Source organism: Vitis riparia, chromosome 12 (genome assembly GCF_004353265.1).
Source record: "Vitis riparia cultivar Riparia Gloire de Montpellier isolate 1030 chromosome 12, EGFV_Vit.rip_1.0, whole genome shotgun sequence".
Classification (NCBI taxonomy): domain Eukaryota; kingdom Viridiplantae; phylum Streptophyta; class Magnoliopsida; order Vitales; family Vitaceae; genus Vitis; species Vitis riparia.
The window spans coordinates 7,035,866-7,062,757 of NC_048442.1; the positions used below are offsets into that span (position 1 = coordinate 7,035,866).

General features: G+C 36.0%; 1 protein-coding gene and 1 pseudogene across 1 annotated transcript; one reads left to right on the forward strand and one right to left on the reverse strand.

The window, feature by feature from the left end:
- The first annotated feature begins 1,514 nt into the window (after positions 1-1,514).
- LOC117926705 (kinetochore protein NDC80 homolog) lies at positions 1,515-15,039 on the forward strand. The gene is made up of 4 exons (XM_034845944.1): positions 1,515-2,664; positions 10,177-10,423; positions 14,222-14,368; positions 14,584-15,039. Exons 1-4 carry the CDS (start codon positions 1,574-1,576, stop codon positions 14,812-14,814), a joined length of 1,716 nt encoding a protein of 571 aa, XP_034701835.1. The 5' UTR covers positions 1,515-1,573; the 3' UTR covers positions 14,815-15,039.
- Positions 15,040-18,908: 3,869 nt separating this feature from the next.
- LOC117926700 lies at positions 18,909-26,573 on the reverse strand (annotated as a pseudogene).
- Positions 26,574-26,892: the final 319 nt, after the last annotated feature.

Sequence of the window (26,892 nt, forward strand, 5' to 3'; positions counted from 1 at the left end):
CGCTGTGATTGGGTTGAATGAGGGAGAGCGTGGTGTGGTGACATTTGCAAGTTTGGATTGTTTTGGCCTTTTTTCATGGGGTTGATGGTTTGGTGGCTTTCATGGAAGTGTCTTGTGTTGATTGACTACCATACATCACTCCAATTAAAATTAAAATAAGGTCCATAAGCCCGGCCCGTAATTTCCAACCCGGTTTAATTCCCGATCTTATTATTTTATACTTTGATCTCATTCATTTATATCTCGATTTTATTCTTTATGCTAAATATAATTTTTTTATATCTCGATCTCATCATTTATATCATCATTTAATTATTTAAATTTTATCGTACATTTTTTATAAAAGAGTTAATATAAAGTTTCTCATTAATTGAAAAATAAGAATTAATATCGTACATTTTATCATACATCTTTTGAATCTCAATCTCATTTTTTATCTTTTTTAACTTCATCCTTCTGATGAATTGGATTGACTATGTTTGGTTTATATCAAATTTTTTTGGAAAAAGGAAAAGGGTTCTTTGTAGACAAATAAATTGAAGGAAAGAAAATTAAAATAAGGGAAAAAGTTTTTTCAAGGAAAATTAAATTTTACTATGTTTTTATTTTTTAGATTTTTTTCTATAGTATTTAAAAATAATGTTTTATGGCATATTTATCTTTTATTATATTTTTCATAAATGAAACATAATAATAAAACCTGAGAAAAAATGTAAAAAAAAAAAAATGGAAGAATTTCTAGGAAAAAAAAAAAGGAGAATTTCCTTATATGCTTCAAGCTGACCCATTTTTTTTTTCTCTTTTATATGAATTATGAAAATATATAAATTTTCAAAGAAAAATAATTTGGGTGATTTTCCTTTGTACTTTCTATGTCAACAACAAGAAATTATTTATAATATATTAACAATTTATTTTAAAATGTTTGGTATCATAATACTTTATTTATAATAGTATTTTAAAATGTTAATATATTCACACTTGATGTAAAAATTTTAAAATGAAATAACTTTTTTAATTTAAATAAATTGTGTATATAAAAATTATTTATAAATTTATAATATTAAGTTACTTAAAGAAAACATTTTATTAATTGAAAAAAAAAAATTTAAACATATTTTTGGTTTTACTTGTTCTAAATTTTTTTTTTATTAACTCAGCCAAACATGTTTTTTTTTTTTTAAACAAAAATTATTTTCCAAAATTCAATTCCTAAACACAATTTTTTATTTTTTTATTTTTTGAAAACACAAAAAATTGTTTTTAAAAACTCTTTTTCAAAACCGTTTTAAAAAAACAGTAACCAAACAGGCCGGCTTGAACTTTTTCACTGAACTCTATTTGCAAATAATTTGATTATTATTTTTTTGGGTAAATATATTTTATATTATTAAAATATGAAATAATATCTTAATATTTTTAAAAATAATTCATTTAAAAAAAATGTTTTCGAAAATAAAATTTAAAAAGCAGTGTCATTTTCCCTGTAGCCCATAGGCGGGAAAGAGAGATTCAGAATTCACAAGAACCCAGAAGAGAGAGAGAGAGAGAGAGAGGCCCATCACAGCCGGAGATGAAAGCCACCGGCCGCCGCCGTCCGAAGGACTCTATCCGCCCACCGCCACCACCAGCTCCCTCCGTCGACCACCACCGCCAATTCAGCCGCGACTCTGACGCTAGTTTCGCCAGCAGCCGCCCTTCCTCCCTTGGAATCAACCGCTCCTCCGCCGGCGATGCCCTCACCGACCGGTCCTACCAACTCTCCGCCATCCGCACCATCAACTCCTTTCTCGCCTCCCATTCCTCTCCTCTCTCCCTCAAACCCCCTCTCCCCTCCGCCAAAGACATTTCCGAAACCCTAAAATTCCTCATATCCCAACTCGATTTCCCCACGACCAAACTTGAAGACGATCTTCCTATCCTCCTCAAGCACCTCAATTGTCCGATCAAGCTCAACAAGTCCGCTCTCAAAGCCCCCGGAACCCCACATGCTTGGCCTCCCCTTTTAGGCGTAATGCATTGGTTGGTTCAGATCGCATTGTATAATGACCATCTTGTGTCGAATTTGCAGTGTTTTGACAATACTTTTGTGTATGCATTGGATAGTTACTTGCATTATATTCGCGGGGATGATGATGGGATGGAGGCGGTGGATAGGGAGTTTATGGGGAAGTTGGAAAAGGAGAGGGACGCGGTGGCGGAAGGTGTGAAGGCATTGGAGAAAGAGGTGGCAGAGAGGGAGGGGAGGTTGGAGGAATTGAGGTCGGGGCCTTCGGCAAAGGAGGTTGTGGAGAAGGAGAGGGGGGTGTTGGAGGAGGATGTGAAGAAATTTCATGCAATAATTGCAGAATTTTCAGGAAGGATTGCATCAGTGGAGAAGATTTTGGAGGAGAAGGAAAAGGAGTTGGGGGTGAAGGTTGAGGAGAATAATAGAATTTGCGAGGAGAATGAAGAGCTGAAGAAGAGGGTTGAGTTGCAGACGTTTAATGCAAGAGATGCAGAGAGGATGAAGAGGGAGTTGCAGGCAGTTGAGAGAGATATCACGGAGGCTGAGGTTGCAAGGAATGGTTGGGAGGAGAAGTCTTGGGATCTTGACACGACAATTGGGCACAAGTTTAAGGAGCTTGAAGCTCTTTCAATTGAATGCAACCAGGCTCTCAGGAGGTTTTCTTTTCCTTATCCTCTTTGTTTGGCTTTCATACCTCTATAATCCACTCCACTAGGATTTTCTTAATTTCTCAAGTTGCATACTCTAAAGTCTTTCTAGTAATCTTCAGTATGCTTTCTGATAATTAATGAACATGGTAGAATTGTGTTCTTTCTTAAGTTTGGTAATGCTTGGAATTGATTTTCTCTATTCCATTGAAGTCTACTGTGATTCTTATCAACATTAGGTTATCTACCTCCAAGAATTAGATTACAAGATTTTTTTTTTTTGGTTTCGACTTGTCTGTCATTTATGGGTGATATGAAATATTTTCCTGTTCTTAGCAAACACATTAACATATACAACATTTTAGTTTTAACTTCAGTGAGAACATAGGATCTGGCTTTGTAGTTATAGCATGACTAGTCAGTGATTCCTAAGAAGGATCCAGCTGCTGTTCTCTGCTTAAATTATTCCAGTGAACATGCCCTTGAGGCCTGGATCAAGAGGTAAAGGGTTGGGAGGGTTTGTGGAAGTTTCAGGTTCAAATCCCAATAGGGACAAAAATTTACCTAACAAAAAATTAAAATTTCAGTAAATGCACGCTCTACTAGTGAGAGATATGAGAGAGAGAGAGAGAGAGAGAGAGAGAGAGAGTGAGTGCGAGGGGGAGGGCGACGACGACGAGACGAAACCTAACAGGAAAAGGCAGAAGTTCGGGGTGGAATCGAAAATCTTTGAAGTGGAGGTGGAGAGGAGAAGGGGTAAAACCCTATTTTTCATTGTGGAAAGCAAAAAAGGGGTCTCCTCTTAGGTTAGATTGGGGCCGGCAAGTGTCGGAACGTTTCTGGAAGGGTTGGACCAGTGTATAAAGGATGGGAAAATCGACAGATGGGAGAAGGGATGGAAGGAAAAGGGGAGAAGGTATTCTATGGTGCGGGAAGTGAACAAGGCTGGTAGCTTTATTAGGCTAGGAGTCGTAGACGAGGAGGAGAAAAGGTTCAGCATATGCATCCCGAGAGGAAGAGGGGGTAGGGAGGGATGGACAGTTATGGCGAAAGCAGTACGGAATCTGTATTCAAGAGAAGACAAAGGGAAGGCAAAAAGGGACGAGCCAATATTTGAAAGAACGTCTCCTGAAAAGGGGGAGAGATGGGGAGGAAGGAACAGCAGAGGGATTAGGGTGGAGTTCAAGGGGGTGGACATCTGTAGAAATGTGGAGCGACTGGAACATTGCTTGATTGGAAAATGGGATCATAAAGCAGCAGGAGGAGGGGACTTGGAGAGGATGGGGTGGCTAATGGCGAGGGCCTGGGGGTTAAAAGGGAAATTAGGGATGGCTTGGCTGAATGAGGGTCAGGCCCTTTTGGAGTTCGAGAAGGCGGCAGAAGCTAGGAATACCTTCGTCAGTGGAGCCAGACTGGTGGGGGGGATTCACGTTGGGCTGAAGCTGTGGAGTTAGTGCTATGGGTGTGTGGAAGAAGAAGTCTTAGAAGAGGAAGCATGGGTGAGGATAATAGGTTTGCCGCTGTCGCTATGGGCACCTAATATCCTGCGAAGAGTGGGAGATGAGTGCGGGGGCTTTATAGCCATGGATGACTCGACGGAGAAAATGGAAGAGCTCCGATGGGCGAGGATTCTGGTGAAGGCGAAGAGAGGTGAGTTGCCAAGCTTGTTAGAGATTGGAGTGGAAGAAACCACATTCCAACTTCCGATGTGGTGGGAAGTTACGCCACTGATCAGAAATAAGTCGAAGGCATGTCGGAAAGCAAACGGATGTGAGGAAGGGGATGACGGAGACTCACGCGCTGGCCGGAGCGTGGAGGAGAGGGGCAGCGATGATATCGAGGCTCTGCCACAGTCAGACGAAGGGGCGGCAGGGCAGTTGGATGGGACGGGCAGGGTCTCGTCGATGGGCAGGATCCAGTTCGGGTCGTTGATTCGGGTGTCAGAAAATGGGGCGGATGTTGGGTCGACTCCGATGGGGGTTAATGAACCCATAGTGGGCCTTAGGAGGGATGGGAGGCCTAGCCCACTTACAATATCTGGGTTTAAAGCAGGCTGTAGAGGTGGGCTTGGACCAATGGGCAAAGTGCTAGGTCCAAAATGGAAGGAAAAAGTAGTAGAGGAAATCCTTGGGCCGCGTTTTGGGTTGTCTTTGGAACAAAGAGATTTCAGTGGGCCGTCCTCGAGTGGGCTTCAGAAGAAAGGGGTTCAGCGAGGTGGGCCTCCAGGAAAGAAGAAAACAAGCCTGAAGGGGAGAAGTCCAAACTTAGACCCAGCGGAGGTCTTGGCGCAATCTGGGCAATCCGGTGAAGCCAGCTTCGAGTTAGACTTTCTAAGAGCAAGGATGATGGAAACGGAGATCGTCCAGAAGGCCAATTACATCGAGGTACTGGCAGATAGAGCCCTCCAGCATGAAGCTCTGAGGTACGAGGCCTTATCATCTTTAGGGGGGGTGGGGGTCTCCGACAACTCTCCTTCTTCTTCTTTGCTTTCTTTTGGTCGGACTCCTGAGGGGGAGTTCTTTGACCATGCTGGGAATGTTAGGGAGACCTGCCAAAATGGCAGTGAATCTCAAATGCAAGGTGATGATGGTACCAGGGTGATTGGAAATGGTTGTTGGGATCTGGTTGAATTCAAAGGCCCATTGGCTTCGGCAAGGGAACAGGAGGGGGGGTCTTCTCAGTACGGGACGCAAGAAGATAGGGGGGATGAGGACTTAGAATGGCAAGAAAGTAGCCTAGCGCGATTTAGTCAATTCCTGGGATTTTCGACTGATGGACTGGAAAAGGAGATCTTAAATTTCCTGACTAAAATAAGGAAAAGAAGGGAAAAGATTTATAGTAAAGGATTATTGGAAAAGTCAAGGTTTGAAAGAGAGTTGAAGAGGTTGGAATGCTTTGTGAATTATGAGGGGGAAGGCAAGAAGAAGGGCCCTAGTAAGGGTAAAGGGGTACAGATGGTGGTTGATTAATGAATCTTAAATTGTTAAGCTGGAATGTGAGGGGGGTGAACGAAAGTATGAAAAGGAAGGTTATCAAATCGGTGCTGAGGAAGCAGAAGGTGGATCTCTTCTGTATCCAGGAGACAAAAATTCAAAATATGACTGATAGGGTGGTGAGAAGCCTAGGGACGGGTAGATTCTTAGACTGGAAGGTTCTGAATGCATGTGGCTCGGCTGGGGGTATCTTGGTCTGTTGGGACAAAAGAGCCCTGGAACTGTTGGAGTGGGAGGAGGGTCAGTTCTCCTTATCCTGCAGATTCAGGACAATGGAGAATGGGGTGATTTGGGCCTTTACGGGGGCTTATGGCCCTTTTACTAGGCTTGAGAGGGAGTGGCTGTGGGAAGAAGTAGGGGCAATAAGAGGAATTTGGGAGGGGCCTTGGTGCCTTGGTGGTGATTTCAATATTACCCTGGCTCAAGGAGAGAGGAGCAGGCAAGGGAGAACAACTTCAGCTATGAGGAGGTTTGCAGAAGTTGTTGATGAACTTGGCCTAGTGGATCTTCAGATGCAAGGGGGTGATTTTACATGGACTGGGGGCCTGAATAGTATGTCAAGGGCTCGGCTAGATAGGTTTCTGGTCTCTCCATCCTGGCTTGATCAGTTTAGTAGGGTGAGCCAGAGGAGGCTCCCCAGGCCGACTTCGGACCACTTTCCAGTGTTACTTGAGGGGGGTAGTTGGAGGAGAGGGTCTGCCCCCTTCAGATTCGAAAATATGTGGTTCAAAGTGGAGGGGTTTAAGGATTTAATCAGGAGCTGGTGGCGGGGAATAGAGGTCAATGGTAGTGCCAGTTTTAGACTGTCGACAAAACTGAAGGAACTGAAGCAGAAACTTAAAGTCTGGAATAGGGAGGAATTTGGTAATTTGGAAAGTAATAAGGAGGCCGCGATTTAGCAAGTGGAGTATTGGGACAGAGTGGAGGATGAAAGAAGCTTGTCAATGGAAGAATTAGCTTGTAAGAAGAAAGCTAAGGAGGATTATGCCAAGTGGGTTGATCTGGAAGAAATTCATTGGAGGCAGGTGTCTAGGGAGCTCTGGTTGAAGGCAGGTGATAGGAATACAAGATTTTTTCACCGAATGGCGTCTGCCCATAGGAGGGTTAATCATATGGACAGAATTAAAATTAATGGGATTAGATTGTCAGAGGAGTCGGAAATCAGAGAAGGGATTGTTAATGCCTTTAAGCAGCAATTTGCTGAAAGTTCGGGGTGGAAGGCGGACATTGGTAACCTCCCTTTCAGTCAAATTGGTGTGCAAGAGGCAGAAATGTTGGAGGCTCCCTTTACTGAAGGTGAAGTCCACTCAGCCCTGATGGAATTGAATGGGGATAAAGCCCCAGGTCCTGATGGGTTTTCTGTCTTCTTTTGGCAATGCAGTTGGGATTTTGTCAAGGAGGAAATCATGGAGATGTTCAAGGAATTCCATGATCAGAATATGTTCCTCAAGAGCATTAACAACACTTTTCTGGTGCTGATCCCTAAGAAAGGAGGAGCAGAGGAGTTAGGAGAATTCAGGCCCATCAGCCTTGTGGGGGGCCTCTATAAGCTGTTGGCAAAGGTGCTGGCCAACAGGCTTAAGAAAGTCATAGATAAAGTCGTATCCCAAGATCAGAACGCGTTCGTTAAGGGAAGGCAGATTCTGGATGCGTCTCTAATAGCAAATGAAGTGATCGACAATTGGAAAAAGAAGAGGGATAAGGGGGTTATCTGTAAGCTAGACATAGAGAAGGCCTATGATAGCATTAATTGGCACTTCCTCCTGAAAGTTATGGAAAAAATGGGTTTTGGTGCTAAGTGGCTGAGGTGGATGTGGTGGTGTATATCCACAGCCAAATTTTCAGTTATGGTGAATGGATCACCAGCCGGGTTCTTTCCGAGTGTCAAAGGGTTGAGGCAAGGGGACCCACTGTCCCCTTACCTTTTTGTTATGGGGATGGAGGTTTTAAGCATCCTTATTAGAAGGGCTATGGAGGGGGGATTCATCTCAGGGTGCAAAATTCAGTGTAATAGAGGGCAGGCTGTCCACATTGCTCATCTGCTCTTCGCTGATGACACCATTGTATTTTGTGAGGCAAAAAAGGAATATTTAACGAATCTAAATTGGATTTTGTTTTGGTTTGAAGCCGCATCCGGACTAAGAATTAATTTGGCTAAAAGCGAGATTATACCCGTAGGGGAGGTGCAGAGGGTAGAGGAGCTGGCTGTGGAGTTAGGGTGCAAGGTGGGGCAGCTTCCGTCCGTGTATTTGGGGCTGCCTCTTGGGGTGCCCAACAAGGCTGGTTATGGGTGGGATGGGGTTGAAGAGAAAATGAGAAGGAGACTTGCTCTTTGGAAGAGCCAGCATATATCAAAAGGTGGGAGAATAACCCTAATAAAAAGCGTAATGAGTAGCATGCCCGTGTATCAGATGTCGCTCTTCCGTATGCCCTTTTCTGTGGCAAAAAGGCTAGAAAGACTGCAAAGAAATTTCTTATGGGGGGGGGGAGCCACGGAGAGGAAAACTCATCTGGTTAAATGGGATATAGTGTGTGGGGACAAGAAGAATGGAGGGTTGGGAATTAGGAAGGTGACTATCATGAACAAAGCGCTTCTTGGCAAGTGGATTTGGAGATTTGCTTCGGTTAAGGAGGCTCTTTGGAAGCAAATGCTGGTGGCTAAGTATGGTCAGGAGGGGTGTGGCTGGAGGACCAAGAAGGCTGTGGGTGCGTGTGGTGTGGGGGTGTGGAAGGAGATTTTAAAGGAAGCGGGCTGGTGCTGGGATAAAATGGGGTTCAAAGTGGGAAAGGGGAATAAAATCAGCTTCTGGACTGATGTGTGGTGCGGGGATGCTACGCTGGCACAAAGATTCCCGCATCTCTACAACTTGACAGCAAACAGAATAGTGAAGGTTGGCGATATGTGGGACCAGAATGCTGGGGAAGGAGGGTGGAATTTGTGCTTTATAAGGGATTTTAATGATTGGGAGGTGGAGTTGGTGGGTGAGTTGCTTCAAGCGTTAAGAGGCATTAGGATAACTTGGGAGGATGACACGGTCTTTTGGAAGGGAGGGGGAAATGATCAGTTTAGTGTAAAGGATGCGTACAGCTGGTTGGACAGGTCTTTGGATGTCAATTTTCCAAAAAACAAGATTTGGATGGGAAGGGTTCCAACTAAAATAATGTTCTTTGCGTGGGAAGCGACGTGGGGAAAGATATTGACTCTTGATAGGCTTCAAAAGAGAGGATGGCAGCTTCCGAATAGGTGCTTCTTGTGTGCTTGCGAAGCGGAAAGTGTGGAGCACTTACTTATACATTGTATAGTGGCTAGAGTCCTTTGGGACTTTGTGTTGGGTTTGGTTGGGGTCAAGTGGGTGTTCCCTAATACTGTAAAGGAGGTTCTTGTTAGTTGGGGGGGGATTTATGTGGGGAAAAAAAGGAAAAAATTCTGGAATGCTATTCCGTTATTCATTTTTTGGATGGTGTGGAAGGAAAGGAATAGATTAGCCTTTAGGGGGGGGGACTTAGCAATACAGAGGTTTAAACATTCTTTTGTATGTAATTTGTGGGGATGGGCTAAATTGTACATGGAAGAGGAACCGCTCTCCCTTTTAGATTTCCTGGAGTGGTTGGCCTCCAGTTGAGGGGTGGTTTGTTGTTTTTTGGTTTTTTGCTTGTTTTGGGCCTTGTGGCCTGGTATACGTCCTGTATACGTTGGGGTTTTTTTCCCCTTTTATGAATTGTGTTTGCTTATCAAAAAAAAAAAAAAAAAAAAATTAAAATTTCAGTAGACAAAAATTCAGACCAGGTGAATGTAGTTGCTGAACCATTCAATGGCTTATGTCTTCTTGAGTCACATGCATTATTTCCAAGCATCCAACTCAAACTTCATTTGTTTACTTGGGGTTGTGATTCAACACCAACAATGGGTAGTTTCTGAGTTGTAATTTGCCTTACCTGCATTTATCTTTTGGGTACATTACAGCTTTTGTATTGGTTTATGATTTCATGTTTGTTCATCTTCTGTAACCTTTTGAGCTAAGTGTTACTCTCAAACTGCTAACCATTCTGGAGCTTTGTCAAAGTAAGAAAAATAAAAAGGTTTTTAAGGTTAGCTAATGTTCATTCTCGATTTGGATTTAAGAAAAAAAATCTCCATTTAACACTTTCATACTCACAAGTTTTCTAATCATTTATTTAGACAGAGATAGGTGATACAGTTGCCCTTGGAAACCTCCTTTTTTGAGGTAGCCTCCTCTCCCCCCCCTCTCTCTCTCTCAGTATATGAATTTCAACTTGGAACCTTCCCATACCCACCCAACCCTTTGCCTCCTGAGCCCTGCCTTAGGAGCCTATTGTTTCCCTTTGAACCATGTTCTCTTTAACTTTTTGAAGTAAACTAATAGTCATGAAGAGGCAACAGTAAATACTTAATTTTCAGGAGCATCTTTGAATTGACAAATTAGCATGTCACCTCATGCAACTCTTTCAACCCATTAAACTACAGTCTATTGTGTGATTGAAGTATTTTCTCTTGGATGGTTTCCAGGTTAAAGTTAGGAAATGGTTTGCAGTATGTGTTGAATGCCAAAGGGTCTTCGCCTGCTGAGGTTTTGGGAATTGATTACAAATCAGCGCTTAAGCCTGCACTTGACTTCTTTGCTGATGACATAAATAAAAGCTCTATGTCAAAGTTGGAAGAGTTGATTTCTCTTCAGCAACAATCAGTTGAAAATGCTGCTAAAATTGAAGCAAAAAGAAATCGTCTTGCTGCACTTCAATCCCGTAGTGATGAAGTAAGTGAATTAGAACTCATTTTTCTTGTTCAGCAGCTATGCATTTTTATAACTCTCACGAAGAATAAAAAACTATGCCTTTTTTGTATGCTTTTAGGGTGTCAACAGGAGCAGCCAGATCTTCACTTTGTTTTCCTAAAAATTTTAAAGAAGGGTAAAAGTATTGGTGATGGTAGATACAGATTAACTCTAGGAGACAAAAATTTTGGAGAGGATGATGAATCCTCTACTCATAAAATTCTTAGAGAGATTCATGAATATCTTTGGTACAAATAACAAGATTGATCATGTTACAAGAAAGAAGAACTCTGCAGCACATAAAATTTAGGAAAGAATGACAGACCCATAAAATTCTCAGACACACATACATAGGATACAGATGGAGGGAGCGTGCACATAGTTGGAGCCAATGGTCCCCTGTTGAATACGCAATTAACTGAAGTACAAATTGACTCAACCTCTTTTTGCTGCTCTCAGAAAAGGCCAAACTCTCTCTATCTCTCTCTCTCTCTGTATCCATCTATCTATATAACAAATCAAAGCAGGTCTTCTTTACCTAGTGGTTTGACTTTGTGAGCAATACCATTTCTAAAGTACCGGCAGTAGCATATACAAATTGCATGGTTGTTATATTGCATGGATGCCACTCCAGGAAAACTAAAGTTGTAACCGTAAGCTTCTCTGGTATCTTCTTTGCAATCTAAAAGACAAAATTGTTTGGAATCTTGCTTTCCCCTTCGTTTAATTTGTTTTTTGAATTGTGATATACCTATCCAAAAAAAAAAAAGGAAGGTTTTCTTGAATTGTTAGTAGTTGAATGCACAATAAGAAAATTTCTTGGAAAATCAATTACTGTGGTTAAATTGATTGGACTACAATTGGAATTCAAAAAGGTGATAATTTAGATGTATTCAAATTTTGACAGAAAAATGTTGTTCCTAGAAATTCCATTGGGATAGAATACTACTAAATTCCAGAATGACTCAAATGAAATATGGGAGAGAAAATAATTGGAAAGGAATATAGTACCACCTGATGGTCAATCAAAAATTTGGTACAAAGGGCAAATGATGTGTCAATTACACAAGCAGTTGTCACTCAAAATTTGATAGCAAGAGCTGCCTGGTCTAACCACCTGTCTAATTGGTGATCATGGTTTTAAAAGGCGTGCTTTAAGTGCGCCTAGGCTCAAGGCACCACCACTCCCAAGTTATAGCGCTTGCTTGCCAAGATATGTGCCTTATTGAAAAAGTGCGCCTTGTTAGCTTTACTTTTCCTTTGTAAACACTTTTATTTTTGAAATTTCTAATTATATACTGAAATGTATATAATTTCATTACTTTTTTATTGAATGTTTCTTTTAAATGTTTTGAATCTTAAATTTTTTTATTGATCAGATTAGATTTTGAATCATATTTTACAAAATTGATGTGTATCCTAGGTCGCATTTCACTTCATTGAGGCGCAGACCTTGTGTTGCACTTAAGCTATAGGAGACTTTTGCGTCTTAGGTGTGCCTTACGCCTTCTAAAACTATGTGGGTGATGAAGTGGATAAGTTGAGAGATAAGTTTGTTATTCCTCCTAGAAACACTTCCTAGGAAGGTTGCTTTTTGGGAAATCTGAGCTGGTTGTGGGTTGGGGGTTATTATTAAGGGACAATCATGGGCATTTTGTATCCATTCAGCTTTAGGGGTTGTACTCTTCTGGTTGTAGATGAAATCTTAACTTCTAGATGCCCTAGATAGACATCCATTTTGTATCCAAGCTAAAAACAATTATTTTTTTTTGATAAGTAAAAACAATTATTGTATATGAGCAGAGCATGTATTACCCACTTTACAGCTTTTTGGCATCAATGGATAGCTCAGGTTGTAATGTTCCTTTGAACTAATACAAAGGGTGACCCAAAAAGTGTGCTATCATAGTTATGTCAGATTGGTCCAGAGGACTTGGAAGTTAAATGTCCAATAGTATCTATCTGGGGTGCATGCCATTGTTTCTGAAGTCCATTGATTAGGGTCAGATGGATGTTGATCAAGGGCCAACTTGTTGTATGGTTTTGATATGGTACCTAGGTGATGTGAAGATATGATGAATAACAAATATAGGGAGGAGGGAGAAGAAGAAAGAATAAGAAATAGGAATATGTGTTCATTTTCATAATGCACATATCTTCAGGATGCCCTAGATGCACATACTCCAACTGCATAATTCTAGAATTGTGTCCGCTTTTGGAAACCAGACATGTGCTTTAGAAAAGTGACCTAAATATGCTTTAGTATAATTCAGTTGAGAATAGGTGGTATTTTCAAATTGGATTAAAAGGGATGATTAAATTGTTGGACATATTGATGTAGGACAACCCTATGATGGTTGCCTACAATCAAATAAGTGGGCTACGGTTTTTATTTTTTAAGGTTTAAGGAGAGGAACAAGGGATAAAGTTTATGGTAAAGAAAAATAAAATAAAAAACCATTGAGAAAGAAGATACAGAGAAGAAGAGATAGAAACCTTGTCTCACTAAGGCCTTCTAAGAGTCTCACCTGGAAGAAAATCAAGAGTCTTACAATTGAAAATTGCAAAGTATGCAAGCAAACGTAATACTATTAATTATCAATCCATTACTTTGATTTACATCAATTAGCTTTATTTATAGGCTTCTCTAAGAAATCCAAAGCCTACTAGGATTCTAATATAACCTATTATGACTCTCATTCTCCTCTAAATTATTTAGCTTTTCCTAATTTGATTCCAATAAATACTAATTGTAATTTTATTCCAACTAATACTAATCCCACTTAAAGTTTATTTGTGCCTTCTTTTCCTTTTTGAATATACTTTGAAAGGCTTTCCCCCATCACATGTCTTGGGATGTATGACATGTAACTCCCTAAAACCCTGGATCTAGCTAGTAGCTTGGGTTGTTCCTTCTATTGGTCCCCTCATTTAGTGAATCAGGTTGCAGATTGATTGGCTAAATGTGGAACCATGCAAATGGACTCTTTTGTAAGGTATGTTTTACCCCCTTCAAGTGTACATTGTCGCTATATTTTGTACAAGTTCTTGTATCATCCTTGATTAGTATAGCTATCTTGCTACTCTTGTTAGGTTTTTCGTCAACTTTTAATCATCCTTTATATTTTGAAAGGGTTTCTTATCCTTGGTTTGTAATTAAATTCATATCAATGAATGATTTGTTTTGGATAAAAAAAATAAAAAAAAATCTGCTGGAGAAGTCAATTGTTATTGCACATAGGTTGTCAGGCCCCAAATTTTCAAAGTAGCTTTGATGGCCTATAAAACACTTAAGAAAAAATATTTTTGGATGATAATTCGTCCCTACAAAGGATTGACTACATTTGATTCTTTTTCCAAGTATATTTTTTAGCAAGTAATTTTGCAACTTGCTGATTGGAAATTATTGTTAATGTTTTGACTATATTTGACATTAGCTTAAACAATGCTTGCATAACTATGCCATGTAAGGTTATTCCATTATTAAAGAACTCCATTATTAGTGTCAAGAGCTATTGAGTAGTGTCTTCCTAATAATGTGATTTTTTTAATAAGCTATTGAATAGTATCATCCATCACAGAATCACTCTTTGTTTCTGATGGATCTGATGTTTAACTTGATTTTTCAACATAAATTATTGGGTTACACATTGTTTAATCTAATTGTTTTTCGTTCATGGATATTTATCTTCTGGTTGATTTTTGACAAGGAATCAGAATGAATGCTTTTTAGACTATTGTTGTATGAGGTTAACCATGGATGAATGATCAATTTGTCAGGTGGAAGCTCAATTAAATTTTTTGAAGAAGGAAACGCAAAACTACACCTCCAGATGTGCAATGGAAGCTAAGAAGTTGGTGGAGGATGTTGAGATAGAAACCCATAATGTAGATATTGTGGAAAGAGAAGTGGCTGATGTTCTGGAGGTATAATTTTGTTTTTCTTCTCTTAAATAGTTAGTTAAGGATATCAATATTGCCAGGGTGGATCCCGTAAACCTGAAAGAAACTTATTTTAACATAGGTTGGTTTCCCTTTTCAGAGCTGAAAATTCCTACCTGGCTCTATAATTGTTCTTGATTAATGTGAATCATATTGAAAAATTCAAGGGATTCTGACTAGACTTTGATGTTGTCATGAAGACGTCCAAATTGAAGTTGCAGGAAGCAATCAACCAAAATGAGGAAGAAATTCAGATATGTGCTTGGGAACTCTATGCTTTGGTTGATTCAGTTTCGAAATACAAAGAGCACATGGCATCAAAAATTTCAGAGATGAAGAGCAACCTTTCAGAAACAGCAGGAGCTGTATCAAATTCTTACAAAGGCTCCTTGTCAGCACAGTTTGGTATCACTTTGGATACAAGCCACTGACCCAATAGATTATTCCTTTCTGTGACACAAGTTCTTTTTCTTTTAGGGTAATGGACCGATTTGTATTGTATGTATACTTATCTTAAATATTTGGTATTAGCAACTTGCCCTATGGTGACAGTGTGGCTTGGGTTGAGAATGGTATAAAGATGAGCCTATGGTTGACAATGGAGCATGGGATGGATCTGAAGGTTGAATGGAAATTTGTTCAATAGGGTTTTGGCAGGTGAGAAAATGAAAATGGATTATGGAACTGAGAGTCTGAATGCCCTATGCACTAAATTTAGAGCATCTATTATATGGGAATCAATACTTTATGTGATTAAAGACCTAAAAAACCATGGAAATCATGTTTGTAACTCGGGCTATTGTTTTGCTTTTATTATAAAAAATGCATGTCAAAACCAATTTAACAAATATAAATTAAAGCAAGTGCCAAGATATAACTTTCCATTTTTCCGAGTTGGCCCATCAAAGAGTGGGATGGAGATTAGAAAAAGGTGCAATGGGATGAAAACATTAACAATGGGTTTCGGTTGGAAAATGTTTTTCATTTTTCATTTATTTTTATTCTCTAAAAATAGCTTTTATTCCTATTTTTTGTCTTATCTTGAAAATGCCTTAAGTCAAAATAAGTGAAAATCATTTTTAAAAATGGAAACTATAAAGCACCTTTTTGTTTAAATTGTTTTCATTTGTAAAGAAAACATAAATCACTATTTCAGAAAACAGAGTTTTAAAAATAGAAAAATATGGAAACACCAATTTCGTGTTATCATAATTTTCCTAGGAAATATTAAAATTGTTTTCTAAAAAGGTGAACAAAAAAAGGAATAAAATCATGTGAAAGACTTTATGATGCCTATTTGCATTGTGCATTTCCCTTTTTTTTTTTATATATATATATATATATTTTAATATTTGTCTTTTGATTAAATAATTCATTTAAAAGCTATGTTTAAGTGGGTGTATGGTAAAACTTATTACTTAATGATTTAAGTTGATTTTAAGTTAAATGATTCTTAAGTTGTAAATTTAAAACTTATTAATTATTTTTTATTTTAAGTATTAAGATTATTTAGTAAAGTTAATTTAAGATTTATTCTAAATTGTCAAATTGACATATTTATCCTTATTAATTTTAACTAATAATTATATTTTCACTAATCTTAAACAATAGATTTATTTGTTAAATATTCATATTTAAAGCATTGTAAATACAAATACAATCATAAAAAATTTATCATAAAAAATGAGTTATAAATGTAAGCAAATATCATAAAAAGGATTTGAAATTAAGAATAAGTTAACTATTTTAACTTAGAGTTAATTTTATTGAAACCCTTCAGGTTCAGTGTAAGTACATTAAGCCACCGTAGATTTCAAATTTCATCAATTAGCACCTCTATAAGTGTATTATATATATAAATTTTATTTTTTAAATAATAAAATTTAGATTTTAGTGAATTGTTAAACACTCCTAACTAAAATATCTTTATTTGAAATCTCTTAAAAACATAAATTTTTTAAACGGAATAAATTTATAAGTGTGCTAATTGATGAAATTTGAAATCAACGGTAGTCGAATATATTTATACCAAACCTCAGGGGGTTTCAATGAAATTGACCCTTTTGACTTATTATTTAAAGTTAAAAATAACTTTAAGTTGTAATATTAAGTTATTTTATCAAGTATGCTTAATCTCTTTAATGACTTAAATTAAATTATTAAATCATATTATATTATAATATTAAGTTGATTTACCTAATAACTATTTTGACTTAACACTAAATTTATATTATAATATTAAGTTATTTTACCAAACATAGTTAATCTACTTAATAATAAATTAAGCTATTAAACTATTAAGTTATATTAAATTATTAAGTTGGTTTACCAAACACCATCCAAAAGATGTTTAAAATTACATTATCAAATTATATTTTTTCTATTAATTTTAGAATAAAATCCTTCTTTGCTTCTACTATATACTAGGATCTATCCCACAATTGTAATGTAGTGATAGTATTAATCCATGAATATTCCATACATGTATACAGGCCACATTAATAGATATGATTTTATCATCGGTATCTTGAATCACAAAGACAAGTATTAGGTTATGTTTAGCTCAAAAAAGTAATAAAAAAATAATATTTTAATATTTGATATCTCATGAAAAATTGGGAAAATAAATAAATACTATTAAAATTATGTGTAAAATGGGTTTGAAATAACAAATAAAAATAATTTATTAATTTTAAATATAATTTTTTTTATGCTTCTTCAAATTTTTTTTCCTTCTATTTTTTCTCTTTATTTTATTTTCCTCAATTTTTTTAAAAACCAATCATAACATTAGAGAATTTGTTAATGGAATGATTAAGTTGAAAGTTGGCTCTTGAGTAATAAACCCCTAAAGTTAATGAACCTAGTCGAGTAAGACTAGAGAATGGTATTAATTTAATACTTTTGAAAAAGAGTTTAATACAAAAGTATTTCAAAATAAACACTTGAGTTAAAATGTGATAGTTGTAATGTGTGAAATGTGATACAAACCTTTGTCACAACATGAAAGAATTAACAACTTCAAGAGACTTGAATTGTCTGTGTGCCACATGAGAGCTTTGAAAATACTTAAATCCGGAGAAGCTCTAACCACTAGCTTGAAGATACAGAGAGGGTGATATGCAACATCAAGGTCAATTACATACCCATAAGAATGGCCTATAACCACACATCTTATAGGCAAAAACATATGTCAATTCAAGTTTTCATTTTTTAACATTCCTAATTCACACTTTCAATACACAAATTGTAGCATCTTTCTTGATGGTCATGATGGTAAGCAAGACTGATCATATGCAAGAGTAGACCACCTTAGCAACATTTGGAATCTCACTTGCATCTTGAGATTTACTTCTCCTCATTGTCCTGAGGTTTCCACCTACAAACAAATTATAAAATACAACATTTCAATTTCATAAACATAGTACAACAAACACACATAATTATGAATGCAAGTATATTTCACATGGTTGTGTTTGATTTTCGAGAATCATTTTCATGTTCTTTCATACTTTCTTGGATTTTTTCATGAGAAAATAATTTTCACGAGGATTTTTCTTCCCTTATAATTTCTTGGAACCAAACATAGTGATAGGGAATCATTAGATACACTTCATGCTAATGAAGCTAGAATCATAGCCCTAAGATGTTTAAATTATAACATAATCGTCAAAGGAACTAAAAACATATTTAATGGTGTTAACCATTAACTTAAGAATTAATTCAAACATATATAAATTGTTGTTTACCTATATCAATAGCAAGGAATTTATAACTAACTCTTATGGTGTAGATGGAGGATTTAATTTAATATAATGATACTTAGTGCCTTATACCAAGCACATGAGAACAAATATATATCCTAGTTAATTGTGGACTGTGCTACGACTTTTTTTTTTTTTTTAAATAATCGAGGAACCTTCCATGACCAAGCCCTTAGAACTCTCTATGGGGACCCAAACCTCAAAGTGCTAATCACTTGCAACAACTAGTACTAGGTAAATTCAAGGTATCATTGGTGGTAGAATTTGAACCCTGAACCATGTACCACTTACTGGGACCACACTTCGCAATGTTCGCTACCCTAGTGGTTTTCAACTTATGTTTGGTTCCCATCGAGTACAAGAAAACAATAAAAAATGTCAAGGAAAATGATAAATGTTTGGTTTCATTGTGAAAAATATGGAAAAAAAATTAAATATAATTAAAATTAGTTAGACCTATATACATTTTAAAATTATTTAATTTTTATATAATGAAGCATAATAATTGAAATAAGATTGAAGAAACATATAAAAATAATTAATTAACTTTAAATCTAGTTTTTATTCTTTTTCACTTTGTATTTCCTTTTATTTTTTTTTCTCTATTTTCTTTCCTTTATATTTACCCTCAAGTTTTTCAAAAACCAAACATAATAGAACAAAAAAAGGATCAAGGGAAAGAGAAAATAGTAAAGAAGTTGAAAAACTATAATCAATTTTCTACACGTACTAAAAGAATATATAAATGAACAAAATGACTTACCAATAAGTTGATAGGAAAAAACATAAACTCCACCAGCAGCTACCACATGTGATTTCATTCTGATTGGTACTATCACAAATTTCACTTAAGATTAGTATGATTTATTGTTAGGTAAACTTCATGAGCATATCAGAATCATAAGTAAATATAAGATTAATCCAAAACTTCCATCTCAGGAAATAGACAATAAGTATGCATGTTTAAACATGTTTTAGCATGTTCAAAGAAATTTAATTCTTAAATACAAAAACCATAAACAATTTGACTCTTAAAACTATTAAAATCACTATATGGGAGTTTTATTATTTACTTTCATTGAGTAAGTTTCTACATATATCTACTTCATAATACATTCAAATATAACTTCTAATTTGTATACATGATCTTCTCTAACTAATTTTGATAACTTACTCAAATTTTATCTTAAAAGCAAGTAGAAAAAATTAATTAATTAATATTATGTCTAATAAGGTAATAAAGAATCCCTAGAACTTCATAATCACTTTGTAGAGGTTTTCAATTAACTAATTAAATAAATAAATAATGAAAAAAAAGCTATTCACTCTATCATATCTATGCTATATCTTAAAAAAACTATACATGTTTTTAAACTAATGATGACTCTCAAAGTTAGCCGAAATTATTTTTCATATTTTTTGAAAATGAATAAATTCTATAAAATGTAGTACATGCATAGTGATGATATCAATCACTATAAACTATGTTTGAATCATAGAGAGTACTTGGGAAATAAAAAAACACAAGGCAAATTATATTTTTTATACTTGGTTTTCCTATAGAAAATATGAAAGAAAATAAAATGTAGTTAAATTTGATTAAAATTTTATATATTTTTAAATTATTTAATTTTTATATAACTGAGGAAAATAAGTGAAATGAGTATAAAAAAAACATATAAAAATAGTTTATTGATTTAAAAAATAATTTCAAAAGGAGAGAAGTTGGAATATATGAAAAAGGGTTGATAATGCACCTGGTGATGGAGTTAATCATCACGTCTTCTCTTACGGTTTCAGTGTCTTCAAGAACTACTGATCCATTGTCACCAACATTCCCGAGAAGATCTAACGTGGGAATATGGTAGTGTTCATCATCTTGATTAGCCCCATGAACATTACCATCGGTATCTTGTGATGCTGATCCATTGTCACCAGAATTCTCAGGATGCTCCAACATGGGCATATGATTTTGTTGATCTCCCGCAAATATAAGATTGATGCCACATTTTTTTGTGTATATCCCATGACCATTAAATGAAGCATTAATATGTGTGTATTTATGGTGATGCTCTTTCGGAATAGCAATCTTAGGATACCACCAAACCCATACTTGATCTATCAAATCTTTAAAATTATCATCGCAACCACACGAGCATGTATGACGGCATTCATCCTTGAATTCAAATCCATTGCCATGTAAATTCAATTCACACTTTAAAAAAAAATTACCGTGACAAACTGAAAGAGATATAGGAATATGCCGATAAACACATGATACAACAAATCCTAGGAAGTCAGGATCTTCATACCAATTCGTTGGAAGCTCTGTTGTTACTTCACTTCTCATGTTCTGATACCTTATCCGCTCTGGAATTTCATACCAATTCGTTGGAAGCTCTGTTGTTACTTCACTTCCCATGTTCTGATACCTTATCCACTCTGGAATTCCACTACTTTCTGGAATACGAGCACTGTGTTTCGAGCATTTCAAGCCCTGCACAAATTATTATGTAAATATTGACTTTAAATAAAAAAAAAAGGTTTAAGTGGCATAATTAAAATATATATATATATATTAAATTACCTCTGTTGTGGATTTCAACCAGCTGAGGTGGAAATACCAGAGCAGACCTGATAAATCTTCCTTGCTTGTCCAAGGGTATGCGTGTATTTCTTGCAGACTTGAAGGAACCGCCAGAATTTTTCCAGCCTTGCATTGACTGATATTAAGTTTTTGCAGATTGCAAAGCTGATTGCTTATTAATCCTTCCCACAGGTCTGAGCAGCAACCGAGGATAAGTCTTTCAAGATTTTTCAACCTAGTAATGTCGGTGGGAAGATCCTTAATAGCAGTAATTTTTAAATGAAGCACCTCTAAACTTTTCATGTTCCCTCCCTTCTCCAGAAATTTCTCAAACTTTGAGCAATCAGAGAGATCAAGATACCGAAGAGATTCCAAGTCTCCAATGCTATCAGGCAGATCCTTAATGGCAGTATTTATTAAATAAAGGTCCGTTAAACTTTTCATGTTCCCTCCCTTCTCCGGAAATTTCTCAAACTTTGAGCAATCAGAGAGATCAAGACAGTCAAGAGATTCCAAGTCTCCAATGCTATCAGGCAGATCCTTAATAGCAGTATGTCTTAAACAAAGGTGCACTAAACTTTCCATGTTCCCTCCCTTCTCCGGAAATTTCTCAAACTTTGAGCAATAAGAGAGATCAAGAAACTCAAGAAATTCCAAGTCTCCAATGCTGTCAGGCAGATCCTTAATAGCAGTATTTTTTAAATGAAGCTCCTCTAAGCTTTTCATGTTCCCTCCCTTCTCCGGAAATTTCTCAAACTTTGAGCAATCAGAGAGATCAAGAAGCCAAAGAGATTCCAAGTCTCCAATGCTGTCGGGCAGATCCTTAATAGCAGTATTTTTTAAATGAAGCTTCCCTAAGCTTTTCATGTTCCCTCCCTTCTCCGGAAATTTCTCAAACTTTGAGCAATCGGAGAGATCAAGAAACTCAAGAGATTCCAAGTCTCCAATGCTATCCGGCAGATCCTTAATAGCAGTATTTTTTAAAAGAAGCTTCTTTAAACTTCTCATGTTCCCTCCCTTCTCCGGAAATTTCTCAAACTTTGAGCAATCGGAGAGATCAAGAAACTCAAGAGATTCCAAGTCTCCAATGCTATCAGGCAGATCCTTAATAGCAGTATTTTTTAAAAGAAGCTTCTTTAACCTTTTCATGTTCCCTCCCTTCTCCGGAAATTTCTCAAACTTTGAGCAATCGGAGAGATCAAGACACTCAAGAGATTCCAAGTCTCCAATGCTATCCGGCAGATCCTTAATAGCAGTATTTTTTAAAAGAAGCTCCTTTAAACTTCTCATATTTCCTTGGATCTCCGGAAATTTCTCAAACTTTGAGCATTTAGAAAGATCAAGAGTTGGAAGAGATTCCCAGTTAGCAATACCTGTTGGGAGTTCTTTAATAGCAGTATTGGTTAAAACAAGCCACCTTAAACTTTTCATTTTTGCTCCATTCTCCGAAAATTTCTCAAACTCAAAACAATTAGAGAGATCAAGAAAGTTAACAGATTCTAAGTCAATGCTGCTTGGAAGTTCTCTAATAGCAGTCTTGCACAAATCTAAATGCCGTAAACTTCTCATATTTCGTTGGTTCACCAGACATTTCTCTAAGTTTGAGAGTCCACAAGGATAAAGATCCCAATTGCAAAAGCTTGAACACTTGGAGAGAACGAGAAATTCAAGAGATTCCAAGTTGCTAATGCTACTTGGCAAACCCTTAAGCTTATGACACTGCCTCAAATTTAAGGTAGTAAGCTTCTTGAGATCTCCAACAGATGGGTGAATATCGATCAAGCTTACACAACCTTTAAGAATTAGTGTCTCCAAATTTGACAGGCTTGAGAATTCTGGCATTTGAACGAGCTTCTTTGAGTAACTTAGATCAATGACCTTTAAACTTTCAAGATACCGCACCTAAAGAAAATAGTTTCAATAAAAGAAATAACTATTAATAATTTTAAAATCAATATAAAGCAAAAGAAATCATTATTAAATGATAATAATACCTCATTCTCTTGCCATAGTCGTTTTATGTTGCTACACTTCAAGTGAAGTTCAACAAGGTTCTCTCCATCAAAATTTGATGGTAAAGAATCTAAAGGATACCCATCCCAATAAAGATACCTTAACTGATGAGAAGGAATTTTAAAATCTAGGCCAAGTTGCATTTTAGAAGCAATTTTCATTACAGAATCATAAACCCATTCAACTTCAATATCAAAATTTCGAATGAGTTGCATATCTTCTAACCGATTGACATTTGAATGAACTTTGAGCAATCGAAGACTAGTCATCTTTGAGAAAACATTTGAATTGAAGCCTCTTTTTAACTTAGACAAGTCCAAGTTAATTGTTTCAACTCCTTCTATTCCCTGAAAAATAACAAGGATAAGGCAAACATAAATATAAACTAACTCAACTTATATGGATATATCTTTAACTAGAGCTTAAGTGAATTTATGCATTAGGCTCTTACCTCATATGTTGTAAGCGCACGTTTAATATCATGGGGATCCCACAATCTGCTCCATTTGTTTGGCTCATCAGGAAAATTTTCACGAACAATTTTCCAGCCCATACGTTGTATCAAATCATGCATACATATTTGGTTGTGTGGGAGAGTTATAAGACACAAATCATTTAGATTTCTTATTCCTCTTTCTGCATGGAAACCACAACCATCCAATATTCTTGACACAGAATCCCTATCTTCACCTTTAAAAAAACATGCAACATCAAGAAATATTTTTTTTTCTGTATGATCTAATCCATCATAGCTTCGTTTAAGCACATTGTGAATTTTCATTTCAGGTTCTTTGTCCAATTTATTCAATTCACTTTCCCATTGAGGTATTGTCTTCTTGAATAAGCGAGAACCTAGAACTTTTAGAGCTAATGGAAGCCCTTGACAATAGCCTACAACACGATGTGAGAGGTTTCTATAATCTGATTTGGGAAGATTTTGTTTAAAGGCATACAAACTGAAAAGTTCACAAGCTTCTTCAAAATTCAATCCCTTAACCTCATATAAGTCATCCACTTCTTGTACAGCTAACACATGTTTATTTCTAGTTGTTATGATGACTCTACTTCCTTCTCCAAGCCATTTACGATGTCCAAGTAAATATTCTAATTGATCTACATCGTCAACATCATCAAGAACTATAAAAGCTCTTTTAGCTAAGAGACTGGCCTCTATCATACTTGCTCTACGAGCAACACCATTTATATTTTGATTCCCCTCTCCCTCTAGGATATCACCAAGAAGTTGATTTTGTAAGTGATATAAAACTTGGGGATTGGAAACCTCCTTAATATTTTCAAGAAAGCTCATACATTCAAATTCACAAGAAAGTTCATTATATATAACTTTTGCGATGGTAGTCTTACCTATCCCCCCAACTCCGTATATCCCAACAATACGAACATCACTTGATTCCATATGCAACCGCAAAATCATCTCTTTTACATGGGAATCTATACCAACTAAATTGGCACCAGCATCAAGCCTCTTACATTTCAATTGACGGAATATGCTATCAGTTATTTCTTTAATTTGATTGGACTCATACCTGCCAATTACAAAAGAACAACATGTTAAGCAATGAGCCACAATTGTAAATAAAACACATTAAATTTGACATCTTTACGAGAAATAAATAAAAGTAGAATAGAATATATCAAAGATATTAGTTCATTTACATTTTTAGGACATTTTTCTTTGTATCAAGTATGCATGAGAACAAAATTTAAAAATGGATTTTGAATTTTGTTAGTTGTGCTGCTTGTGTGGCATTAGCTTCAAATGGAAATTTTGTGCCATGATAGAGGACGATGATTATGAATCGAGATATTACTTTATCATTCATGCACTTTTCAAAAACTCTTTAACAGCCCATGGCAATTAGAAACCTTGTAGGAGCAAATATTTTATTCTTTGACATTCGTTGTATATCTTGTAATGCATGAAGCCTCATTGTAGATATAGTACTCAACCTCTTAATATAAGAAGTTTTAGATTAAAAACCCCATGTTCAATTCCTCAAGCTTCAAAACTTATGTATCCCACAACATCATCTCCTTATTATTCATTTGTATGATAAAAATTAAAAATTAAAGGCTTGTAAACAAGTTATTCATTTGTATTTTATTTTGAGTTGAGTTGATTTCCTTTAGCATCATCTATAAAGAATTAACTTCCTAACCTATGTTCTTTATTGTCTATATATATACGCACACAAACTCTCTGGGAAGTTGAATACCTACTAAACAATTTACATTACATAATTTTGTTATTGGTAGTTGTTACATAATTAATCAAACTATTTGATCAACTTGTTCTCAAATAAAATTGGTTAAATAATTTTGTTACTTGTTACTTGTTACTTAATTAATCAAATTATTTTTAGAATTTGATTAAGTTGTTCTATTGATACACAAGAGATTGGTTAATTGAAATTTTTGAAGCTCGTTAATAGATAGTAATAGTCATTAATTTTATTGTTACTTGTTATATAATTATTCACACAAAATTTCAAATAAATTGATTAATTTTTGTAACATTAATGCGGACTGAATCTTGAAAATTGAAAAATTAGTAATAAATTCTTTTTATACTAATGTCATTGCAACTACTATTAACAACAACAAAAAACAATAATATTAATAATAAATAATAACAATAACAATAATAATAATAATTTAATTTGTAAATAAAACCCACTAATGAATGAAAAGTGAAAGAAACTTAAATTGCATGCCCATTAATTAATATAGAAATTACTTATAATCTAAAAAATGTTTTTGAAGAAAAAATAAAATTAACGGAATTTAGAAATTACTTTAAAAAAGGTTGGAAAAAATAAATTCGTGGAAAAGATAGCTGATTTTCTCTAAAAACACTTACACATAAAAGAATATCAAACACGTTTACACATAAAAGACTTCAACTAAAAGCATTTTGAGGAGAAATTTGTGATTAACTAACTAGTAGACCTCCAAATAAAAAATTTGAGCTTATGTATTTTTATACATATTTCAATCAACATCATCACTCTATAAATGCAAAACTACTCATTCCTATACTTACAAATAGTTGAAAGGAAATTAAAGTTACCCATCTAGTAGATGCCATCCAGAAAGATTGGCTGCTTCCGTCAAGGCCGTCCTCCACCTTGGTATCTTGTCCTTCCAGTTTTTTTCATAACCGGCAAAGGCCTCTCTAAAACTTCCTTCTTGCTTTCGTACATGGGATGGATCCACATGATAGAAAATTGGGAAAACAGCATGTCCCAGATCTTTGTGGCACTCCATGATCTTTACCAACTCATCCAAACACCATCTCGAACGAGCATAGTTTTCAGAGAAAACAATTACGGAAGACCTTGATTCGTCGATGGCTTCCAAGAGTTCTCGAGCAATCGCTTCTCCTCTCCTGAGTTTATCGTCTCTGAAGGTGCGAATCCCTCTCCTACCCAAAGCACTGTAGAGGTGATCAGTGAAAGTATAGCGGGTGTCTTCGCCTCTAAAACTCAAGAAAACATCATAAGTACTTGTTCGAGGGATGGAAGGAGTAGAAGAAGAAGAAGAGGCTCTGGAGGAGCTTGTGGAAGCCATTCTGGGTTTCTATCTCAAAAGTACAAAGACAGTTTAGAGGGGTTGATTCCTCTTCAGGATAGTGAGTAAATGAGGAGATTGTGCAACCCTAACTTACAATCTAAGAAGTTGGGAAGGCAAGGCGCCTTCCAGGAAGTGAAGAGGAAAGTTAGGGACAGCTCTGTGTCTCTCGGGTCATTCAATCTTGAATTAAAGCAGCTGACCCACTCTCTCTCTCTCTCTCTCTCTCTCTCTCGGGCCATTCAATCGTCTTCATTACGCTCCTCTACTTTACTCCCCCACCAAGTTTTTCATTTTATTTAATATTTTATTTTTTCTTAAAGCACATAAAAAAATATTAATAAAAAGTTAAAGTTGACAGAAACTATACGTGCTGGTCCACAATATGAAAATGAAAATGAAAATATATTAAAAGAAAAAGGAATGGATTGATATATTTTAAAAACTACAAAGACAGTTTTTAGGCTTGGTTTCTCTTGAAGATGGTGAGCAACTGAGGAGATTGTGCAACCCTAACCTGGAAGTGGAGAGGAAAGTTAGGGACAGCTGTCTCT